The 19,899-nt window shown below is 41.1% G+C and overlaps 2 protein-coding genes across 2 annotated transcripts; both read right to left on the reverse strand.

Annotated features, from left to right (window-relative positions):
• Positions 1 to 6,529: 6,529 nt before the first annotated feature.
• Positions 6,530 to 12,741, reverse strand: LOC137239419 (transmembrane protein 115). The gene is made up of 3 exons (XM_067764718.1): positions 12,090 to 12,741; positions 8,598 to 8,957; positions 6,530 to 8,538 (listed from the first exon to the last, which is right to left on the reverse strand). The coding sequence occupies exons 1-3, from the start codon at positions 12,608 to 12,610 to the stop codon at positions 8,070 to 8,072; spliced, it is 1,350 nt and encodes a 449-aa protein (XP_067620819.1). The 5' UTR covers positions 12,611 to 12,741; the 3' UTR covers positions 6,530 to 8,069.
• A 1,286-nt stretch (positions 12,742 to 14,027) lies between these two features.
• Sec61alpha (SEC61 translocon subunit alpha) lies at positions 14,028 to 18,998 on the reverse strand. Its single transcript, XM_067764719.1, has 4 exons — positions 18,842 to 18,998; positions 18,474 to 18,541; positions 15,236 to 16,327; positions 14,028 to 15,168 (listed from the first exon to the last, which is right to left on the reverse strand). The coding sequence occupies exons 1-4, from the start codon at positions 18,846 to 18,848 to the stop codon at positions 14,905 to 14,907; spliced, it is 1,431 nt and encodes a 476-aa protein (XP_067620820.1). The 5' UTR covers positions 18,849 to 18,998; the 3' UTR covers positions 14,028 to 14,904.
• Between the last annotated feature and the right edge of the window lie 901 nt (positions 18,999 to 19,899).

The following is a 19,899-nucleotide window of genomic DNA, read 5'->3' on the forward strand; positions in this document are numbered from 1 at the left end:
TCCGGGATCCCGTCGGGGTTATTTTGAGACATTTTCGGGACTATTCCGGAATCATTTCGGGACTATTTCGCGCTCATTTGGGGACCCTTCCGGCATCATTTCTGGATGGTTTTCGGGATCCGTCCGGGATCCCGTCGGGGTACTTTCGGCATTATTTGCGTACCTTCGAGAGATAAATTCTTGATTGTTTCCGGGATCATTACGGGACTTTTTCGGGGTTATTTGGAGTCCCTTTAGGCATCATTTCTGGATGGTCTTAGGGATTCGTCCGGCATCCCGTCGGGGTCATTTCGGGACTTTTTCGCGACTAATACGGGATCATTTGGGGACCCTTTCGGCATCATTTCTGGATGGTTTTCGGGATCCGTCCGGGATCTCGTCAGGGTAATTTGGGGACTTTTTCGTGATCATTTGCGGGTTCTTCCGGCATCATTTCTGGATGGTTTTCGGGATCCGTCCGGGATCCCGTCGGGGTCATTTGGAGACTTTTTAGGGATCATTTGGGAGCTCTTCCGGCATCATTTCTGGATGGTTTTCGGGATCCGTCCGAGATCCCGTCGGGGTCATTTCGGGACTTTTTCGCGACTAAAACGGGATCATTTGGGAGCCCTTTCGGCATCAAATCTCGATGGTTTTCGGGATCCGTCCAGGATCTCGTCGGGGTAATTTGGGGACTTTTTCGGGATCATTTGGGGGCTCTTCCGGCATCATTTCTGGATGGTTTTCGGGATCCGTCCCGGATCTCGTCGGGGTAATTTGGGGACTTTTTCGGGATCATTTGGGGGCTCTTCCGGCATCATTTCTGGATGGTTTTCGGGATACGTCCGGGATCCTTCGGGGTCATTTCGAGACTTTTTCGCGACTAATACGGGATCATTTGGGAACCCTTTCGGCATAATTTCTGGCTGGTTTTCGGAATCCGTCCGGGATCCCGTCGGGGTCATTTGGGGACTTTTTCGGGATCATTTGGGGTCTCTTCCGGCATCATTTCTGGATGGTTTTCGGGATCCGTCCGGGATCCCGTCGGGGTCATTTCGGGACTTTTTCGCAACTAATACGGGATCATTTGGGAACCCTTTCGGCATCATTTCTGGATGGTTTTCGGGATCCGTCCGGGATCCCATCAGGGTAATTTCGGGACTATTAGGGGATCATTTGGGGACCTTTCCGGCATCATTTCTGGAGAATTATCGGGATCCGTGCGGGATGCCGACGAGGTCATTTCGGGACTATTTCGGGAATATTTGGGATACCTACCGGCATCATTTCTGGATGGTTTTTGGAATTCGTCCGGGATCCCGCCGGGGTCATTTCGGGACTTTTTCTCGACTAATACGGGATCATTTGCGGACCCTTTCGGCATCATTTCTGCATAGTTGTCGGGATCCGTTCGGGATTCCGTCACGGTCATTTCGGGACTATTAGGGGATTATTTGAGGACCTTTCCGACATCATTTCTGGATAGTTTTCGGGATCATTTGGGGGCTCCTCCGGCATCATTTCTGGATGGTTTTCGGGATCCGTCCGGCATCCCGTCGGGGTCATTTAGGGACTTTTTCGCGACTAATACGGGATCATTTGGGAACCCTTTCGGCATCATTTCTGTATGGTTTTCGGGATCCGTCCGGGATCCCGTCGGGGTCATTTCGGGACTTTTTCGGGACTAATACGGGATCATTTGGAAACACTTTCGGCATCATTTCTGGATAGTTTTCGGAATTCGTCCGGGATCCCGTCGTGGTCATTTCGGGACTTTTTCTCGACTAATACGGGATCATTTGCGGGCCCTTTCGGCATCATTTCTAGATAGTTGTCGGGATCCGTTCGGGATCCCGTCAGGGTCTTTTCGGAACTATTAGGAGATCATTTGAGGACCTTTCCGGCATCATTTCTGGATAGTTTTCGGGATCCTTTCGGGGTCCAGTCAGGGTCATTTCGGGACTTTTTCGGGATCATTTATAGATGGCTTTCAGGATTCGTCCGGGAACCCGTCAGGGTAATTTCTGGACTTTTCCGTGACTATTTCGGGATAATTTTGGGACCTTCCCAAGATCATTTCTGGATGGATTTCGGGATCAGTCCGGGATGCCGTCAGTGTCATTTTGGTATTAGGTGATCATTTGAGGACCTTTTCGGCATCACTTCTGGATTGTTTTCGGCATCCGATCAGGATCCCGTCGGAATCATTGCGGGACTTTTTCGGGATCATTTGGGGCCCTCCCAAGATCATTTCTGGATGGATTTCGGGATTTGTCCGGGATCCCGTCAGGGTCATTTCGGGACTTCCTCGGGACTATATCGGGATCATTTCTGGATGGTTTATGGGATCCGTCCATGACCCCTTAAGGGTCATTTCGGGACTATTAGGTGATCATTTGAGGACCTTTCCGGCATCACTTTTGGATGATTTTCGGTATCCGTTCGGGATCCTGTCGGAATCAATGCGGGATTTTTTCGGAATCCTTTGGGATTCCTTTCGACATCATTTCTGGATGGTTTTCGGGATTTGTCCGGGATCCCGTCGGGGTTATTTCGGGACCTTTTCGGGGCTAATACGGTATCATTTGGGTATCCTCTAGGGGTCGTTTCGTGACTTTTTCTGTATTATTTCGGGATCATTTTGGGACCCTTTCGGCATAATTTCTTGATGGTTTGCCGGATCCATCAGGGTCATTTCGGGACCAATTTGGGATCATTTGGGGACCCTTCCGAGATCATTTCTGGATCCGTCCGGGATGCCGTAGGAGCCATTTCGGGATTTTTTGTTACTTTTCCGGGATAGTTTTTGCACCCTTCCGGGATCATTTCTGGATCTGTGCGGGATCCCATCTGGGTCATTTCCGGACTATTTCGGGATCATTTTGGGATCCTTCCGGAATCATTTCTGTATGGTTTTCGCGATCCGTCGTGGATCCCCTTGGAGCCATTTCGGAACTTTTTCTGGAGTATGTCGGGATAATTTAGGGACCCTTCCTGGATATTTTCTGGATGGTTTTTGAGATCCGCCCGGGAGCCCGTCAGGGTCATTTCGGAACCTTTTCGGGATCATTTTGGAACACATTCTGGGATCATTTCTGTGTGGTTCTCTGGATACGTCTAGAATCGTGTCGCTGTCATTTCGGGTTTTTTGGGACTATTCGGGGAATTTTTGGAAACCCTTTCGAGGCATTTCTGGATGGTTTTCGGGATCCATCCGCGATAGCGTGGGGGTCATTTTGTAGCTTTTGCTGGATAATTTCGGGATCATTTGGGATCCTATCAAGTTATCAGCTCATTTAGTTCTTTTTTTTTACTCAATTACAAAAATAAAATGCATTAGACAGAAAGCAAAATTTTAAACAGATAATAAGCACGGGGGCCACCGTGGTGTGATGGTAGCGTGCTCCGCCTATCACACCGTATGCCCTGGGTTCAACTCCCGGGCAAAGCAACATCAAAATTTTAGAAATAAGGTTTTTCAATTAGAAGAAAATTTTTCTAAGCGGGGTCGCCCCTCGGCAGTGTCTGGCAAGCGCTCCGATTGTATTTCTGCCATGAAAAGCTCTCAGTGAAAACTCATCTGCCTTGCAGATGCCGTTCGGAGTTGGCATAAAACATGTTGGTCCCGTCCGGCCAATTTGTAGGGAAAAATCAAGAGGAGCACGACGCAAATTGGAAGAGAAGCTCGGCCTTAGATCTCTTCGGAGGTTATCGCGCCTTACATTTATTTATTTTTTTTTTTTAATAAGCAGGCTAACGCGAATAGCCCATATATTTAAATTTCTCCTTGCGGACGGGGCCGCGGGTAAAGGCTAGTAGTTATATATATGTACAACTATTGTATGCGATTTTGAAAAAGAACCACTTTTTTGTATTAACGAAATTGTTTATTAAATGAAAGGTTTACAAATAAATTTGAGAAATGTTAAATGTTTTTTAATTACTAATAAAAAACAACACAAAATACAACTATAATTTTTGTTACTAAACAAGTGATCAGTCTAGCGATTTTAGCCCCCCCAGCGGGTTAGGGGATCAGAATATACCCGCGGTAGGTATGCCTGTCGTAAGAGGCGACTAAAATACCAGATTGAAGGGGCTGTGTAGCGCAACCCTTCAGGTTGCCAGCGCAATATATAGCTTCTCCAAACCCAATTGTCAACCTCACCTATCCGCGGCGAATCCTGTTTCACTAACAGACGAGGCTCTGGCGACCCAAAGCTCCTCATGGAACTTGGGGGTGGGGAGGTAGGGAATGTCATGAAGGTTTAATGTGGCCACATAAATCGTTCCCGAGAGGGTCGGGCTAGCACCTTAATGGTGCTATGGTACCGGAGCGTACCGGATCTGTATCCGGAAAAGGACCATCACATCGATAACACTCCCCAAAGCCTTCGGGGAGCAACCTTATCGCTACAACAACAACAACAACAGCGATTTTAGCACGGCCTGTATGCGGTTCCGGTTTCAACGTCTCAATTTTCAGAAGTGGAATAAGAAATCATATATGTTCCATAAATTGGAATATATTCTGAAACTGTTGGAAAAGGGAGGGTAATATAGAGCGGAAAGTTATCCAGCAATAATTTGATTGTACTAGCCCGTTCTTTCGTGACAAACGATAATTTGTTCATACTTTTTTTTAATGAGCCACAACTCAGATAGAGCGATTGTTTATTGGAATTGTGATATTTTAATAATATTAAAAAATATACAAACGGCGCATTTTAATTTTTAGCTTAAATACTGTAAGATATTTGCTACTTCTCAATGCCTATTATATTTTCATAGTCAAAATCTTGATTTAAATCTGGTTTAAATAATTTCAGCATATATATAAACTTTTTGCTCAAATAAATAAATAACTCAAGTAAAAAGAAGTCATCATTAACATATGATCTTTTTTTGTAATTTCAGATACGTGGTATGTTTAAATTGAAAGAAAAAAATTACTTAAGTTCGAACATTTATTAATTATACTCTGCTATATAGTGGAATACCCGAGCAACCGACGCTTCGCTCTATTGAAGTGATTTTGAGCAGCTCAAAATAAGAGGTTGTTGTGATGTTAACATCCGGAGTCAACGTAGTTTACTCTAACAAGTCCAGTTAGTTATACTGCTGTTGATCACTTTTGGGTAAAAGAGTTAACAAAAAGTATATATGAACGCTACACCATCGTCTTAACACTTTAATTAGAAATAACCGCGAAGTGGGTCAGAAAATATTATCAAAATAATTCAGAAAAGGTTCTCAAATAGTACTGAATTAAAATTTTCATTAAATACTAAAGAAAAATATGGTACCGAAATAACATTGAATATATAATTGCTTTCGAAAATAATGTTCACAGGCTACCTATGACCCTACCTGCGCTTCATTTGTGGAGGGCTGGCGCAAGCTCGCTCAAATGCCCACGATGCACGTTTACACCGATTGTAAGAGTGTAAGAAATCTCTGGAAAGAATCAGGATAGGGAAAAGTATAAACCTATACTAGGTCCCTGGGCATATGGGAATAGATTGAAAAGAAAAGGGATGAACCCGCTATCCCTCGTAAACGTCTAAATCAGATAAGGTGAGATGAAAAGAATGTGATAGTTACACTTGACAAAGCAGGAAAGGCGTTGAGCCAAGTACGGGGCTGCAAAGTGTCGAAGATCATGTAAATGTCTTACAACCTTAGATTAACAAAGTTGCTCTTATCATGGAAAAGGAAACTCCAAGGTCTTGTTGTTCTGGAAGCAGCAGTAGCGTAGATCCTAGAAAGCTTCTGGTATTTTCCAAGAGGATGAAGTTATTTTTTAACATAGGTCCTAGTTTCTGATAGTGTTCTTCAGTTTACTCGTTGGGCAAACTTCTGCTAACACAATGGACTCTTTCATTCTATGTGAGGTCCTCACGGATCGCCTCGTCTGATTTGGTGCTGAAAATAACTTAGTAGTGCTCGCGATTACCTACAATAATCCTTGAATATGCCTATTTTCTACAAAAAAAGCAGCACAGAAAAACGTGAAGAAATGATGAAAAAAGTTCCGTTTACTAAAGAAATCCTGATCCCGTTTTACATTTTACGAGCAGCGACTGAAAACTATTATATATCACTCAAACTACGCGCTTGTCAAACTACTTCTTAAAATTATAATAAATTTTGGATCTAAAGCGTACTATTTATTTGTTGCTAGTAGGGCTGTGAACTGCATACGGTTTTTTCAGTTATTCGGATAAACCGGAATTCCGAATAACCGGATAGCTAAGCAAAAAATCCGGCTATCCGGATATCCGGATTCATAAATGGAAAATACGGATATCCGCTGTTCGGCTATCCGGATACGTAAACGGAAAATCCGGATATCCGTATCTCCGGATACTGGAATATAAAAGTTGAATATCTGCATATCAGAATTGAACGAAGCACACATCGAAAAGTTATTCACAAAATATGTTTGTAGATTATTAAATTAACGTCAAAAATTAAAAAGCTACAATTTTACAAACAAGTGAAAATAAGAGCAGTGCCATTTGTTTATATTATGAAAAAACGCTGTTAATTGATTTAAATGCCCCACGAATTTATTGTTATTAATGTTAAATAAACATATATGGTACATCAATTTGTTGCTTGCACTGGATATCCAAAAATACGGTTATTAACCGGATCTGCATAAATCCGGATATCCGGAGTTTCACATACCAATATTAACCGGATATCCATGCCGTATGGATTTTATCCGTGTCAACGGATATCTGGATATTCGAATATGCGGATAGTCACATCCCTTGTCGCTAGTTCATATATGTCATTAATCCGATCTACGATTTCTGAGCTACTAAAATTTAAAAAATGAGTTTCGCTCAGGGATCGTAAAACGTAATACGGGCCCAGAAATGTGCTTAAAAATAACACAAAAAAATGCCTAAACATATGCCAAAAATAATTGTTAAACATTAATAATCTCAAATTTATTGTAATATTTGTTTGTGGCATCCAAAATTTGAAGGAAGTTATCCGAAAGTATTTTTGAAATACCCCGTTCATGAAGATAGTCCCAAATCTCGGAATGATTCCCGGATTTTAACATATATGTGACCCGCGGGTCTATGAAAAGGTGGCTTATGACTCAAAAAAGAAATTGCGATGACCAAACCAAAAAAGGCAAAAGAGCATAAATGAGATAAGTTCGTGTGTATATAAAGAGCGATGTTTTTTTCAATGCAAAGCACAAACTAGTTTCTGACCGAAAAATAATCGTGTGAGTGCTCAGATTTAAAATCAATGCTGAACGAGTAGGACGTGTGTCGCTTGTGAATAATGTCTGTTGAAGAAGAATTTAGCGCCGTTTTTCAAACATATTTCTGTGAAAACGAAGAGAATGATGATGATTCTTTCGATGATGTTGGTATCAATTACGAGGACGAACTACAAGCATTGTTTCAAGCTGAAGGTCAAATGGAAGTGGATAAAATTATCATCTCCAGAACACTTCTAAGCAAGTTAGGACTTTCTAGTTTTGACCACGTGAATGAGCGTCTCAAAAACTATCGAAATCAGAAAAAAAGTGGAAAATTTTTTTTTAGTCATAAGCCGCCTTTTCATAGGCCGGGTCACATAAATACTAATAAATTTTGTAAAACTTTGGTTTTCACATTTTTTTTTAACTTGAACGCGTCAAAAAAGAATGCTTAAGCTGTTGACTAAGAAATTTTAAAAATAGTCATTGAAATGTTCTAGCCCAGAACAATGATTGGCACCACTGATATCATACTCGTTTATTGCTACTGCTCATCAAAACGTTTATATTGCGATCTTTTCCTACATGCAGGTGAAAATGGTTTGTCGCAGATATGGATTTACTACTTTTTTTCTTCATACACTCATATGTACATACTATATGGTACAAGACCTTTCTTAACTTATAAACATTAACATTACCTATTCGAATACATATATGTAAATGTATCCTATACGTATGTATATACCCATATGTGTTTTAAGTGTGCATACAATTTGTCGTGCTGCTGTATGTTGTAAGTGAAATAATATACCAAAATTAACTTCTCGTACGTTTCTTACAATTTACATAAGCCACTTTATTTTTCACTATTACCGCCACTCAAGTCGATTAACGCATCATTAGTTGTTGTGGCACCAGCGTTTGGATCACCTCTAGATGACGGTGGTGCTGGCATTGGTATCGCTATCGTACTCATTGTGCTAATCATACGTGGCTCAACACGCGCTGTCGTTATTGGTGCTGTATTATGAGTGCGTTGAGATTGTCCCAAAAATGAAGGATTAATTAAAGCTTCAGCGCTAACATGATGTGATGTGTGCTGTGCATGAGAGTGATGATCATGACCGTGTGTATGTGAGTGTTGACCATGCCCATGATTGTGATGTTGTCCATGATGTTGCTGTTTGTTATGATGATGATGATGATGGTGACCTGCCATTGGTGCCATACCAGCACTAACTGTGGGAAATGATTTGGGTAATTGATTGTAACGCGCACTATCAGTAGATTTTAAGCGTTCACTCAAAGCCTTCAGTGCAATTTGTCTGAAAGAGATTATTATTTGTTGTTTCTTTGCAATATAGACTTATTGTTGTCAACAAACCTGCGCCGCTCAATATCATGTGAATCCGCACCATGCATTTGTATAGACACTGAGGATAAACTGCTAGAGAGCGATGATGAACGTGGCGGTGCTGGAGTTTTAACGACACCCAATTTTAAACAGCCTATATAAATTGGATTTACCAAAATGCCAATCACTGGTTGCATAACATATGGAAAGAAGCTGGCAAATGTAAAACTCTCAGAACTATCACCCCTGCCATTGGGATGCCATTGATAGAAGCGCAAATAAATCCATGCTACAATGAGTCCCGAACCAAACATTGCTGGGTAAGTGCCATCCAATAATTTAACTGCCCACATAATAATTGACGCCACCAGCACGGTTAGGGGTACATTTCTACATATAAATAGATAAAATTAGTAGTTACGTAGGACTAATGAGCAAAGTAGATCGAGAGGATCAAGGAAGAGCACTTGAGGATTGAAGAATCCTCGACTTCCACGAACTTAAGTCATCTTCAGCACTATAAAAAATGCGGCACTATGAAGAGGCATAAAAGTCTCTCGGGATATGCACAGAGAAAAACTAGGCCAGAAATAGCCCGGTTTCTCAAATACAAAGGCCTTGAGCTCGCATTTGAGAAAGGAAACCTACCCAGGGAGGTGCGCCTGACTAGCTCCGATCTGAGTACGATAATAGGTTAAACTTTTACTTATTCAGAACCAACCCCAACGTGTCCCCACATGAGCCCATCATCTTTTCAATTACGATGTGGAACCAACGCCTCTAACACCCTTATAACGGAATCCCGCTATATCTTTTTTTAACTCTGTTGAAACAGAAATAAATAAATATATTATTCAAGGGGATGTGCAGCGCAACACTTCCAATGGGTTGCCAACGCCATTTATAGCTTCTACAACCCAACTGTCAACCTCACCTATCTGTGGCGAATCCTGCTCCTTTAGCAGCCGAGGCTGTGGCGACTCCGATTTTCTCATGCAACCAGGGGGTGGGGGCGCGATGGCTTAGAACATTCAATGTGGTCATATTAAAACGTTCCCTAGATGGTCAGCCTTGTAACTTAATGTTGCTTGTTAGCGCCACGTCTTGGATCTATATCGAACAAAGGACCATCAACAACGACAGGATGACAATTTGTGAGTGGGCGCACCTATTGGATTGGACGTAGCACTGCTATAACAACAAACATTTTAGGGCCGTGAACACAATAAACAGATCATAATAAATAACATAACATTTTCACGTCAGTGGAGAAGCAACGGCAAACACATTTTCCAAGATTTTGGTCGAAGTAACAGTTTTTGGCCGGAAGGAAATCTGCATTATATGTAGAAGCGACTTCTCCTAGCAGAACGACCCAAGCCACTACGATGGCTGCAGGCAAATCATGGGGCTGTAGCCCACATGTGCTAGATGGATGTACACCATGATAGTAAAACCTGTGGTAACATATGGCTCGATAGCCTGGGCATCAAGACCAACTCGGGCGACGATGAGGCAAGCACTGTCAAAAATTCACCGACTGGCATGTGTGTGCATCACAGGCCCAACAATAGCGCTGGAAGCTATCCTCGATCTAACCCCGCTCATATATCGATAGAGCATTCATCCAAGTGAGCCCTCCTGAATATCGTCAAGGAGGGCTCGGGCAAAGGTAAAGTCATATCGTCCCGGAACATGGAGGAGTTGAGAGAGAAGATCCCACTCTCTCAACTCCCGAGGGATGATATCCTCAGGCAGATAGTGTATGAGAAAAGGTATAAAGTGGAACTGGGAGACAAGGGTACAGAGGAGGAAAGCAGAACACTCCAGCGGGTTAGGGGGTCAGAATATTCCCGCGGTAGGTATGCCTGTCGTAAGAGGCGATTAAAATACCAGATTCAATGGGCTGTGTAGCGCAACCCTTCAGGTTGCCAGCGCAATATATAACTTCTCCAAACCCAATTTTCAACGTCACCTATCCGCGGCGAATCCTGTTTCACTAACAGACGAGGCTCTGGCGACCCCAATATCCTCATGGAACTTGGGGTGGGAAGGGAGGCGATCACCTGAAGGTCATCGTTCCCGAGATGGTCGGGCTAGCACCTTAATGGTGCTATGGTACCGGATCTGTATCCGGCAAAGGACCATTACATCGATAACAATACCCAAAGCCTTCGGGGAGCAACCTTATCGCTACAACAACAACAACAGGAAAGCAGACTTGAGGGCATTCATCAGCTAAATAGGATAGTATGGTATACCGATGGCTCGAAGACGCCAGAGGGGATTGGATCACGAGTCGTGTGACCCAGAGCCAAGATATCAATACCCCTGGGAGCATATCCGAGCATTTTTCAAGCGGAAGTATTTGCCATAAGCCGGTGCGCTGACCTGAACCTTCAGCGCAAATACTCCAGTGAAACAATTGCCATACGCAGTGACAGTCAGGCCACCCTAAAGGCAATCTCGGCGTTTGAAATAAGTGCGTTGAAAAGCTAAATCAACTAGGAGCATAGAAGAACTAATGCTGGCCTGGTTTCCTGACCACGAGGGAGTTGAGGGTAATGAGCAGGCGGACAGTCCTGCCAGTAGGCCCGCAGGAAATTAGGGGGCATCTATTAGTAGAAGAAAGGGAAAAGAGGGAAGAGCATTGGCGCAATATACCAGGCCTGAGACAATCTAAACTGCTATTAGGGGGTTACAGCACAACTCGATATAGGGCATTAATAGGCCTCTCCAAAGATAACTTAAAAATCCCAACAGCTATTTACAGGACACTGCAGGCTGAACAGTCACGTGCAAAAGCTGGGTATAATATCGAACAACACATGCCGATTTTGTGATCGATCAGCGGAGACGGCGGACCATATTCTCCTGGAGTGTGACGCAATCTCAAGACGTAGGGCTAAGTTTATAGGCTCACCATGGCCAGAGCAGTCTCACATCAAATTCATCAAGCCAGGTGAACTGCACATCAGGGATGTCAGCTTGGATGAGGTGCTGTGAAGCGGCTGAGGGCACAATAGACCAATGGTCGCAGTGCGATCCTCAATTAATTATCTATCTAATTATCACTACGGCACTAGGCGGCCACCGTGGTGTGATGGTAGCGTGCTCCGCCTATCACACCGTATGCCCTGGGTTCAACTCCCGGGCAAAGCAACATCAAAATTTTAGAAATAAGATTTTTCAATTAGAAGAAAATTTTTCTAAGCGGGGTCGCCCCTCGGCAGTGTTTGGCAAGCACTCCGGGTGTATTTCTGCCATGAAAAGCTCTCAGTGAAAACTCATCTGCTTTGCAGATGCCGTTCGGAGTCGGCATAAAACATGTAGGTCCCGTCCGGCCAATTTGTAGGGAAAATCAAGAGGAGCACACCGCAAATTGGAAGAGAAGCTCGGCCTTAGATCTCTTCGGAGGTTATCGCGCCTTACATTTATTTTATTTTTTAATTATCACTACGATGGCTCCAAACAAGCAACGAAAATTTTGTAAAAGTAAAAAAAATTTTATTTTAGACCTACCTATTAGTTAGTTTCCCCCAACGCGTTTTAAATATCAAATGATCGGGCATTATTTGACGCACCGCCACGCATATTCCAGCCACGTAGCCAGCTAATCCGTGTATATGCACATCAAATAGTATACTTGGATTATTAGTTATCGCATAATAAAATAAATAATATATTGTAGTGAGTATAGAGACGCCAAAATTGGTTAACGCAAAAAATTTGAACATTTCAAATTGTCCCCATAGAGGTTCCAACATTTTGCCACACAAGCCAACTGTGGTCACGTCGACCAATACCTCCCACCAATGCAATTCAATGAAGCAAAATGTAAATGCTGTCCATATCCAGAATTCAGCAGTTGGAAGTATTTTGCCTGGTGTTACGCTTAATACACGCACGGCGGTCTCCGAGTACGATAGTAAATAACCAAATCCAGTCACCACACAGATTAGCGTAATAACAGGCGATGTGTTGTGCAGCAACGCAGTGGCTTGTTGTTGTAAATATTGCAGGTTACGGTGGTAAGCCGACATCTTGTTTGTTTTGATTTTAGTATTATGCGTTTCGCCTCTCTTTCCTATGCTAAAATTTATTATTTTTACTGCACTGAAGTCAAAATTGTTGCTTTGCTAAAAACCAAAACTTCTAAATGACGGCGTTGCCGTATGTGAATGATTGCGAAAATCGATAAATTTTATGTTAGTTATCGGTTACTCGGATAAAAATTTTTTACAAAACTGCAAATATCTTTTGGGCGCATTCTTCTTCCGCCTTCGGACTATTAACGAACCACATGCTTTGACATCTATCCCGTCACTTTTGGACGTGTATTAACAGTATACCGTTGTTCTAGACGTTTACCCTCCCCGGTTTTGGTAAAAGTCTAGTTGAGGGGTCGACTGCTAATACGCTACCAAACATATCGTAAGAGTTGGCAAAAGACGCCTATTAATCGACAACAATGCCGAAAGGTGTTCTGCGCGAAAATAGCTTCTCCAACACAATTGTCAACCTCATCTTCGAGCGGCGAATCCCGTTTCACTAACAGAAGAGGCTCTGGCGACCCCAAGATCCTCATGGAACTTGGGCGTGGAGAGGGAGGGACGGCCTGAAGGTTTAATGTGGCCATATAAGTTGTACCCGAGATGGTCGGGCTAGCCCCTTAATGGTGCTGTTACCCGAGAGTACTGGATCTGTATCTGGCAAAGGACCACATCGATAACACTCCCCAAAGCCTTCGGGGAGCAACCTTATCGCTACAACAACAAGCGTAAGACCTGGGTTCGAGGGGATGCCAGCGCAATTTACATCTCCAATCCAATTGTCAAGCTCACCTTCCCCTGGCGATTCCGTTTTACTACAAATTGTTCCCAAGATGGTCGTGCTAGTCCCTTGATTATGCTAATTTCCGTAACGCACCAGATCAATTTCCGGCAAGGGACCATCAACCCCAAAGCCTTCATAGTCTTCTTATCGCTATAAGAATAAGTGTAAGGCCTCTAATTCCCTCTGTTCATATGGCTTCATCGTACTGATGTTAAAAGTGCTGCTCAAATTTTAGGCTCCATGGAATTTGTAGCAATATATCTTTGGCTTCGTTTCTTCCCAGCTTTTCCGGCTACTCCACAACTGCCTCCACTTAGCACCAACTTCAAGGTTTTTGATTTTTTGGAACGACACACTTCTCGAAGGTTTTTAGAATAGTATTGATGTTGGTCCAGATATAAAACCGGAAGGTTCCGGAAACGAGCCACAACAACATACTGACCAGCCTATCTCGGAAAATATTTGAGAACACCACGTCGAACATTTTAGGTCAACTACCCAGAGGTGAAATATCTCAGCTCAACCCGCGCTTTTGAAAAAGTACGGAATTCGCAACCGCTTAGAAGTGTTTAAGCTACAAGCACGTCTTCGGAAAAAACCTAACTTGTTTGAGTCTAACTAAACTTTTTCACATTTTACGTTGTTTTTATTATGTTTTAAATCTTTTATTTTCATTTTATTACAACTTAATATTAAATGCCTATATTTTTCGTTTCTTTTTTTATAACTTCATTTTCTTCTGTATAAATTAACTATTATGTATTATGTAGATCTTAATATTATTGCATATTATTACATTAATTGTATGCCCTGACATTATGAACGCTATACAACCACTACCACTTGATATACATACAATGTAAGTTGCGAAAATAGTCAAGCTGCTGCTGTACAAGACATATAAATTTAAGTAACAATTAACACAATAACCGAAATAATATTAATGTTAACATAACAGAAATTATCTTTTTTGCTTTGTTTGAATGAAGTTAATGTATACATACATAAGTGTATTTGCAAAATAATAAGCAGACGGAAACCGCGTTTTATAAATTCACGGTTGTCACATCCATGCCTATATGATCTTACAGCAAAAAAGGATACGTTGTGGTTACGCTTATAAATATGTATGTACATTGTGCGAAAAACACATATACATAAAATAGTTAAAGGAGCATCTAAGGACGACCATAAAATTGGACGTTTTCTCGTTATTACAAAAAAAAAATAATAATAATGATAAAACAGGTAACCCTACTTAATAATGGAAATGATTAATAAGTGGTGAATAGCGGGATTAAACGATGTTGAAATTGTATTTTTACATTGTCCCAAGAGCTTTCAATTTGGCATACAACGATATAAGTAAGAAATAATAGTATATGTACGTATGCAGCAGTAGTCGTTGGGACATAACGCAAATGTATGTACTTTGAGTTTTTTTTTGACACATCTCATTTAAACATCAATTACTTAGATTTTAAAGAGATGCACCAACAACTTAAAACAGTAAAGTGCCCATGCCACCCATCTCAGATTGCTCCTTAACGAAAATCTCAAAGTATTGATAGATAATAGTCACAGCCAGCAAAATACCTGTGCCTGAACCAATGGCACCCAAAAAGTCAGCCATAACGGATAACGCACCAATACAAAGACCACCAAACGCAGCCGCTGTTGGAATATAACGATTCAATTCATGGATCATAGAATTTTCACGATGGCCACGCATAACCATATGTTGCTCTTTGAGTTGTTTTGCGACCTGGGAACATAAAAATATTTTATTAATACTGCAAATTTATATGCACTTAAGGAAAAAAAAAACTTACATCCTTAGCTGAGCTGCCGGAAACATCGATCCATGTTTTTGAAAAGAAAGCGCATGAACCCAACATGAATACAATGTAGAGTATAGCGTGAATTGGATCGGTTAATATGTGACCTACACTCTCTGGTGGTGACAAATAGTAGCACAGACCACCGATTGGGTAAGAGCGCGCTGGACCGCCACCACCAACATCAGCCCAAACGCCGAGTAAATTAATGAATACATTGCCCTGGAATTTTACAGCCAACATTTGTGAGATGACATACAAGTTGGAAACCAAAGCCGATTGTAAAATGATGGGAATGTTTGAAGTGTAGAATAGTTTGATGGGATAACTGCTGTATTGGCCACGATAACGTGCTGACTTAATTGGCAAATCTACTCGGAAGCCTTGGAAGTATATGACGACAGCAAATACCAAAACAGTTGCTAATAAATTCATCAAATTTGGCAAATTCTGACGATAGAATGCTTCACGAAGCGCACGTACTTTGTCAGTTCGTGTCGCCATCAAGTGGAATAATGCAATTACAGCACCTTCAAATTCTGTGCCTCTACCAGTTGTTACCGTAGTTGGTGAGAATGCTTTCCACACAATAGTTTCACAAATGTTTGTGGCAATAAATAATGAAATACCCGAACCTAAGCCATAGCCTTTTTGTAGCAGCTCATCCAGCAGTAATACAATTAAGCCCGCAGCAAATAGTTGTATAATAATTAGCAAACATACACCAGCGCCGATTTCCGATGGATCACCATACATGCCAGTCATAACATAGACGATAGCTTGACCAATTGTTATAACCATGCCAAATAATTTTTGGGCACCATTAAATAAAGCACGATCTTTAGGCGTATCACCGACTTCAATGATTTTGGCACCTGCCAGCAGTTGCATAATCAAACCGGACGTCACAATTGGTGATATACCCAATTCCATAAGTGTACCACGATTCGAAGCCAAAATCACACGTATCCAATAAAATGGATCAGCTGAGTCTGAGCTCATAATACCGAAAAGCGGGATTTGGCAACAAACCAAGAAGATGAAAAGTGTTATAGCAGTCCATAGCACTTTCTCTCTGAATTGAATCTACATATGTGGGAGATAAATAAAGGAAATTGATTATGCATAGAAAGTGATAAAGATATACAAGAAATTAAATGATCCTGGCTTTGAAATGGAGGCATGAACATTATCGGATCAAGAAACTAATAACAGTTTTTTAAGCATATGCAATGAAGGCTGAAAAAGCAAAGATTGATTCGCCTATCATAATTTGGGTTTCAAAAAGGAACATGCAGAAACGGCAAATACTGTCACGCCCAACTATTGCTTATCCATATAGACGAGCACGAATAAGGATTTATATCTGTTAACACAACAACATCATATCTGCAGATGAAGTGGCCTTGAGCGCTGATTGATCCACAATGCCATGTTGGAAACTCTACTCTAGAACCCAACCTTCCTCAAAACCCATTTCCGATTCTTAAGATCTTGCTTATGTCATTCCTTGACGGCGCGTGGTCAAGAGTCGCACCTCCGCCGTTGAGCACGGGCGCATGGCTCCAGTGATGCAAAAACACGCAACCTGTAACCGTGCATGCACTACGATAGTTCAGATTATCATGGTGTACATTTATCTTAGGATTATGGGGCTATATTCCCATCTGGTAGATGAGGTTGGCAGTTGGGGTTTGGAGGAATTCCCTAGAATTTGTTTTAAAACTTCATCTTCTTGGCGATGTCATCCGCATATTTTTGAAAAGTCAATCCCTTACTCGACGGCCGTTGCACATCGTCCAGCCCGTTGTGGTCTAAATTTGTACAGTGCCGCGATTGATGTTTCGATTATTCTCAAACGAAGTGTTTTCCAAATTTTTTTTATGGTCGGTGAACTACTATGTATTCGAGCGTCCAACTAATACTTTTGTGAACTGGATTGTCCAAAGCTCTCGCATGTCCAAGAATGTAAACCCGACCAGTTGTCGGCATTGTAAACTGATTAGTCTAAAGCGCTTTTTTTATTTTTTTCCTATTCACAATGGTAGTTCAAATATTGTTTAAGCCCTTGACATTTTCACTGTTGTTGTTGTAGCAATAAGGTTGCTCCCCGAAGGCTTTGGGGAGTGTTACCGATGTGATGGTCCTTTGCGGGATACAGATCCGGTACGCTCCGGTAACACAGCACCATTAAGGTGATAGCCCGACCATCTCCGGAACGATTTATATGGCCGCATTAAACCTTTAGGCTATCCCTCTCTCCCCACCTCCAGAGTTCTATGAGGATTCGCCGCTCGAAGGTGGGGTTGACAATTGGGTTTGGAGAAGCTATATATTGCGCTGGCAACCTGAAAAGGTTGCGCTACACAACCCCTTGAATCTGGTATTTCAGTCGCCTCTTACGACAGGCATACCGCGCGTATATTCTTACCCCCTAACCCGCTGGGGGTACATTTTCACTGTCATCGCTTGCAATGAAATCATTGAATTCCACATGTGTGATGCACCTCAGATGAGATTACAGTAGATCACAGTACATTTCCTCAAGCTTGATCTATAAATGTAGTCGAATGGAACAAAACATGAGCAGCTGTGTCTATTGAATGCAGCTTAAGCTAAATCCAATTGAAATTTGGCACTTCAATACACACGTCTACGTAAGTAGCGTTGAGTTGATAGCATCGTCTTGCCCCTTGCAGATCTTCTTCCCTGTAAGTATTTTACGTGTGCTTTTACAGCGTCGCCTATTGTGGGTTTCACGCTGGAGAAATCGTTTCCGAAGACAACGATGACGTGAATTCGGCATAGCCGAACAACAAACAAATCTGCTGCTACACGTCGCGCACCAAATGTCAAAAACTGACACTTGTGGCAATGAGAAATACACGAATTAAAAGTTAAAAAGAGGTTCAAAAGAAATTAACCAAATAAGAAAATAGGGGTCATCAACAAAGGTAAGGAACAATAAGTTGACAATTATTATTTAAAAACTAGGTGTTACGACCATAAATGAAGTTAGACGTGAACGTTTTGATGTTGCAAGACATTTTAGTATGAAGTTAGTTTAATTTTAATTGAAGTCCCAGAAATGCTTGCGTGGCCTCAAGCAAACGCGAAATATAGTGCTTAAATTAACAATCTAAGCAGAATTTAATTAACTTGCCATTTTCATTCATAAACTACCGAAGAAAGTATAATTCAACTACCAAATTACATCCTTTTGTACACTTACCTTTCTTTCTGGTTTTGCAATTTCCGGCAGTATACTGCAAAAAGGTTTGATAACTTCAAGGAATTTAACTGCAATTTAATTAGAGAAATCATGATTATTTTTCTCATATTTTTTTTTTTAACAAAAGTGCGGCATTATTAAATGAATTTTCCGATAAATTCGCATAATCCATGAATTTTGTATACGTCACCAATATTTATTCCTTTCACTACACTATCCAGGCAGATGTAAGCTAACAACAACAAAAAACGCTAGCACCTCACCTTCTTCCCCCAACTTCACAATATCCTTCGTTGAATACACCCGCTTTTTTCATTTAATATTTGCCAAAATATATTTTTTATTAACTTCTAATCACTTTTACTTACTTCCCATTGTATTGCTTTATTTTTATTACTTAATATATGCAATTTTCTTGAAAATGCACAAATTTTACAAACTTTCTAATTCAAGCTACCACCAACAACAGTAAACACACACGTCCAACGCAATCAAATTTCTGAAATGAATGAACGACCAACGAATGAACATGAAATGAAAACTACTGCTATTTCGCTGACATCTGCAGTTCAGTGGTGCCGGATAGCCTCATCTACAAATAAAATAATCTTACAAAATACCCAAAAAATGTAATATGAGCTTTCAAAAAATTTTAATCAGACCAATTCTAAATATTATCGCGGAATTTTGTTCTCCCGGATTTTTTTATTCCGGAAAAGTTCTTCCAATTCTTTTCTCCTATGGAGAAGAATAATTGTGGAATAGGAATTTCGAATTTTCGAAGTCAGCTGTTTTGCCAATTGAAATTTTTGTTGCGCATTTCTATTCTGGTTTAAGAAATTGAAAAGTTTAATTATTGCTGCGTGTTTGTTTAAAATTTATAAATAAAATATGAACAATGCACAATATTGCATTTCATATGGTGTTGACTAAAATTAGGAATGAATTGGTGCCACAGCAACATCAACAGAGGAGCATAAGAAAAAAGCAGACGGCGGGATAACACAAATCCGCTGGAGTTGTCTTCTTCCATTCAGCAAAGCAATTTTCAGGCAGCCAAGTCTAGTTGAATTCGTCTTTCGTCATATGCTAAAGTCTATTTAAGGCTTCTTAAAAAATTCTTGCACAATTTCTGGATGGCTGCATCAAATATACCAAGAGCTCTTCCGTTGGTTATGATATTCTTTTCGACTTAAAATAAACAATATTGTGGTAGAATGTTCATATTTTAGCACATATTTGTACAAATAAGTGTTATTTCTTAAGAGAACCAATTTCCTTTAACTATTTTGATACATTCCCTTTAGTTTAACAAGTGAAAAGACTCCTAAGAAATTACAGAGAATTCTTCCTCTCAATCACATTCATAATACCTAATTTTCTCCCATAACCGGTTTCCGCTTTTTCGAACATTGTTCAGAATAAA

The sequence above is a fragment of the Eurosta solidaginis genome, chromosome 2, assembly GCF_040869045.1.
Source record: "Eurosta solidaginis isolate ZX-2024a chromosome 2, ASM4086904v1, whole genome shotgun sequence".
Lineage (NCBI taxonomy): Eukaryota > Metazoa > Arthropoda > Insecta > Diptera > Tephritidae > Eurosta > Eurosta solidaginis.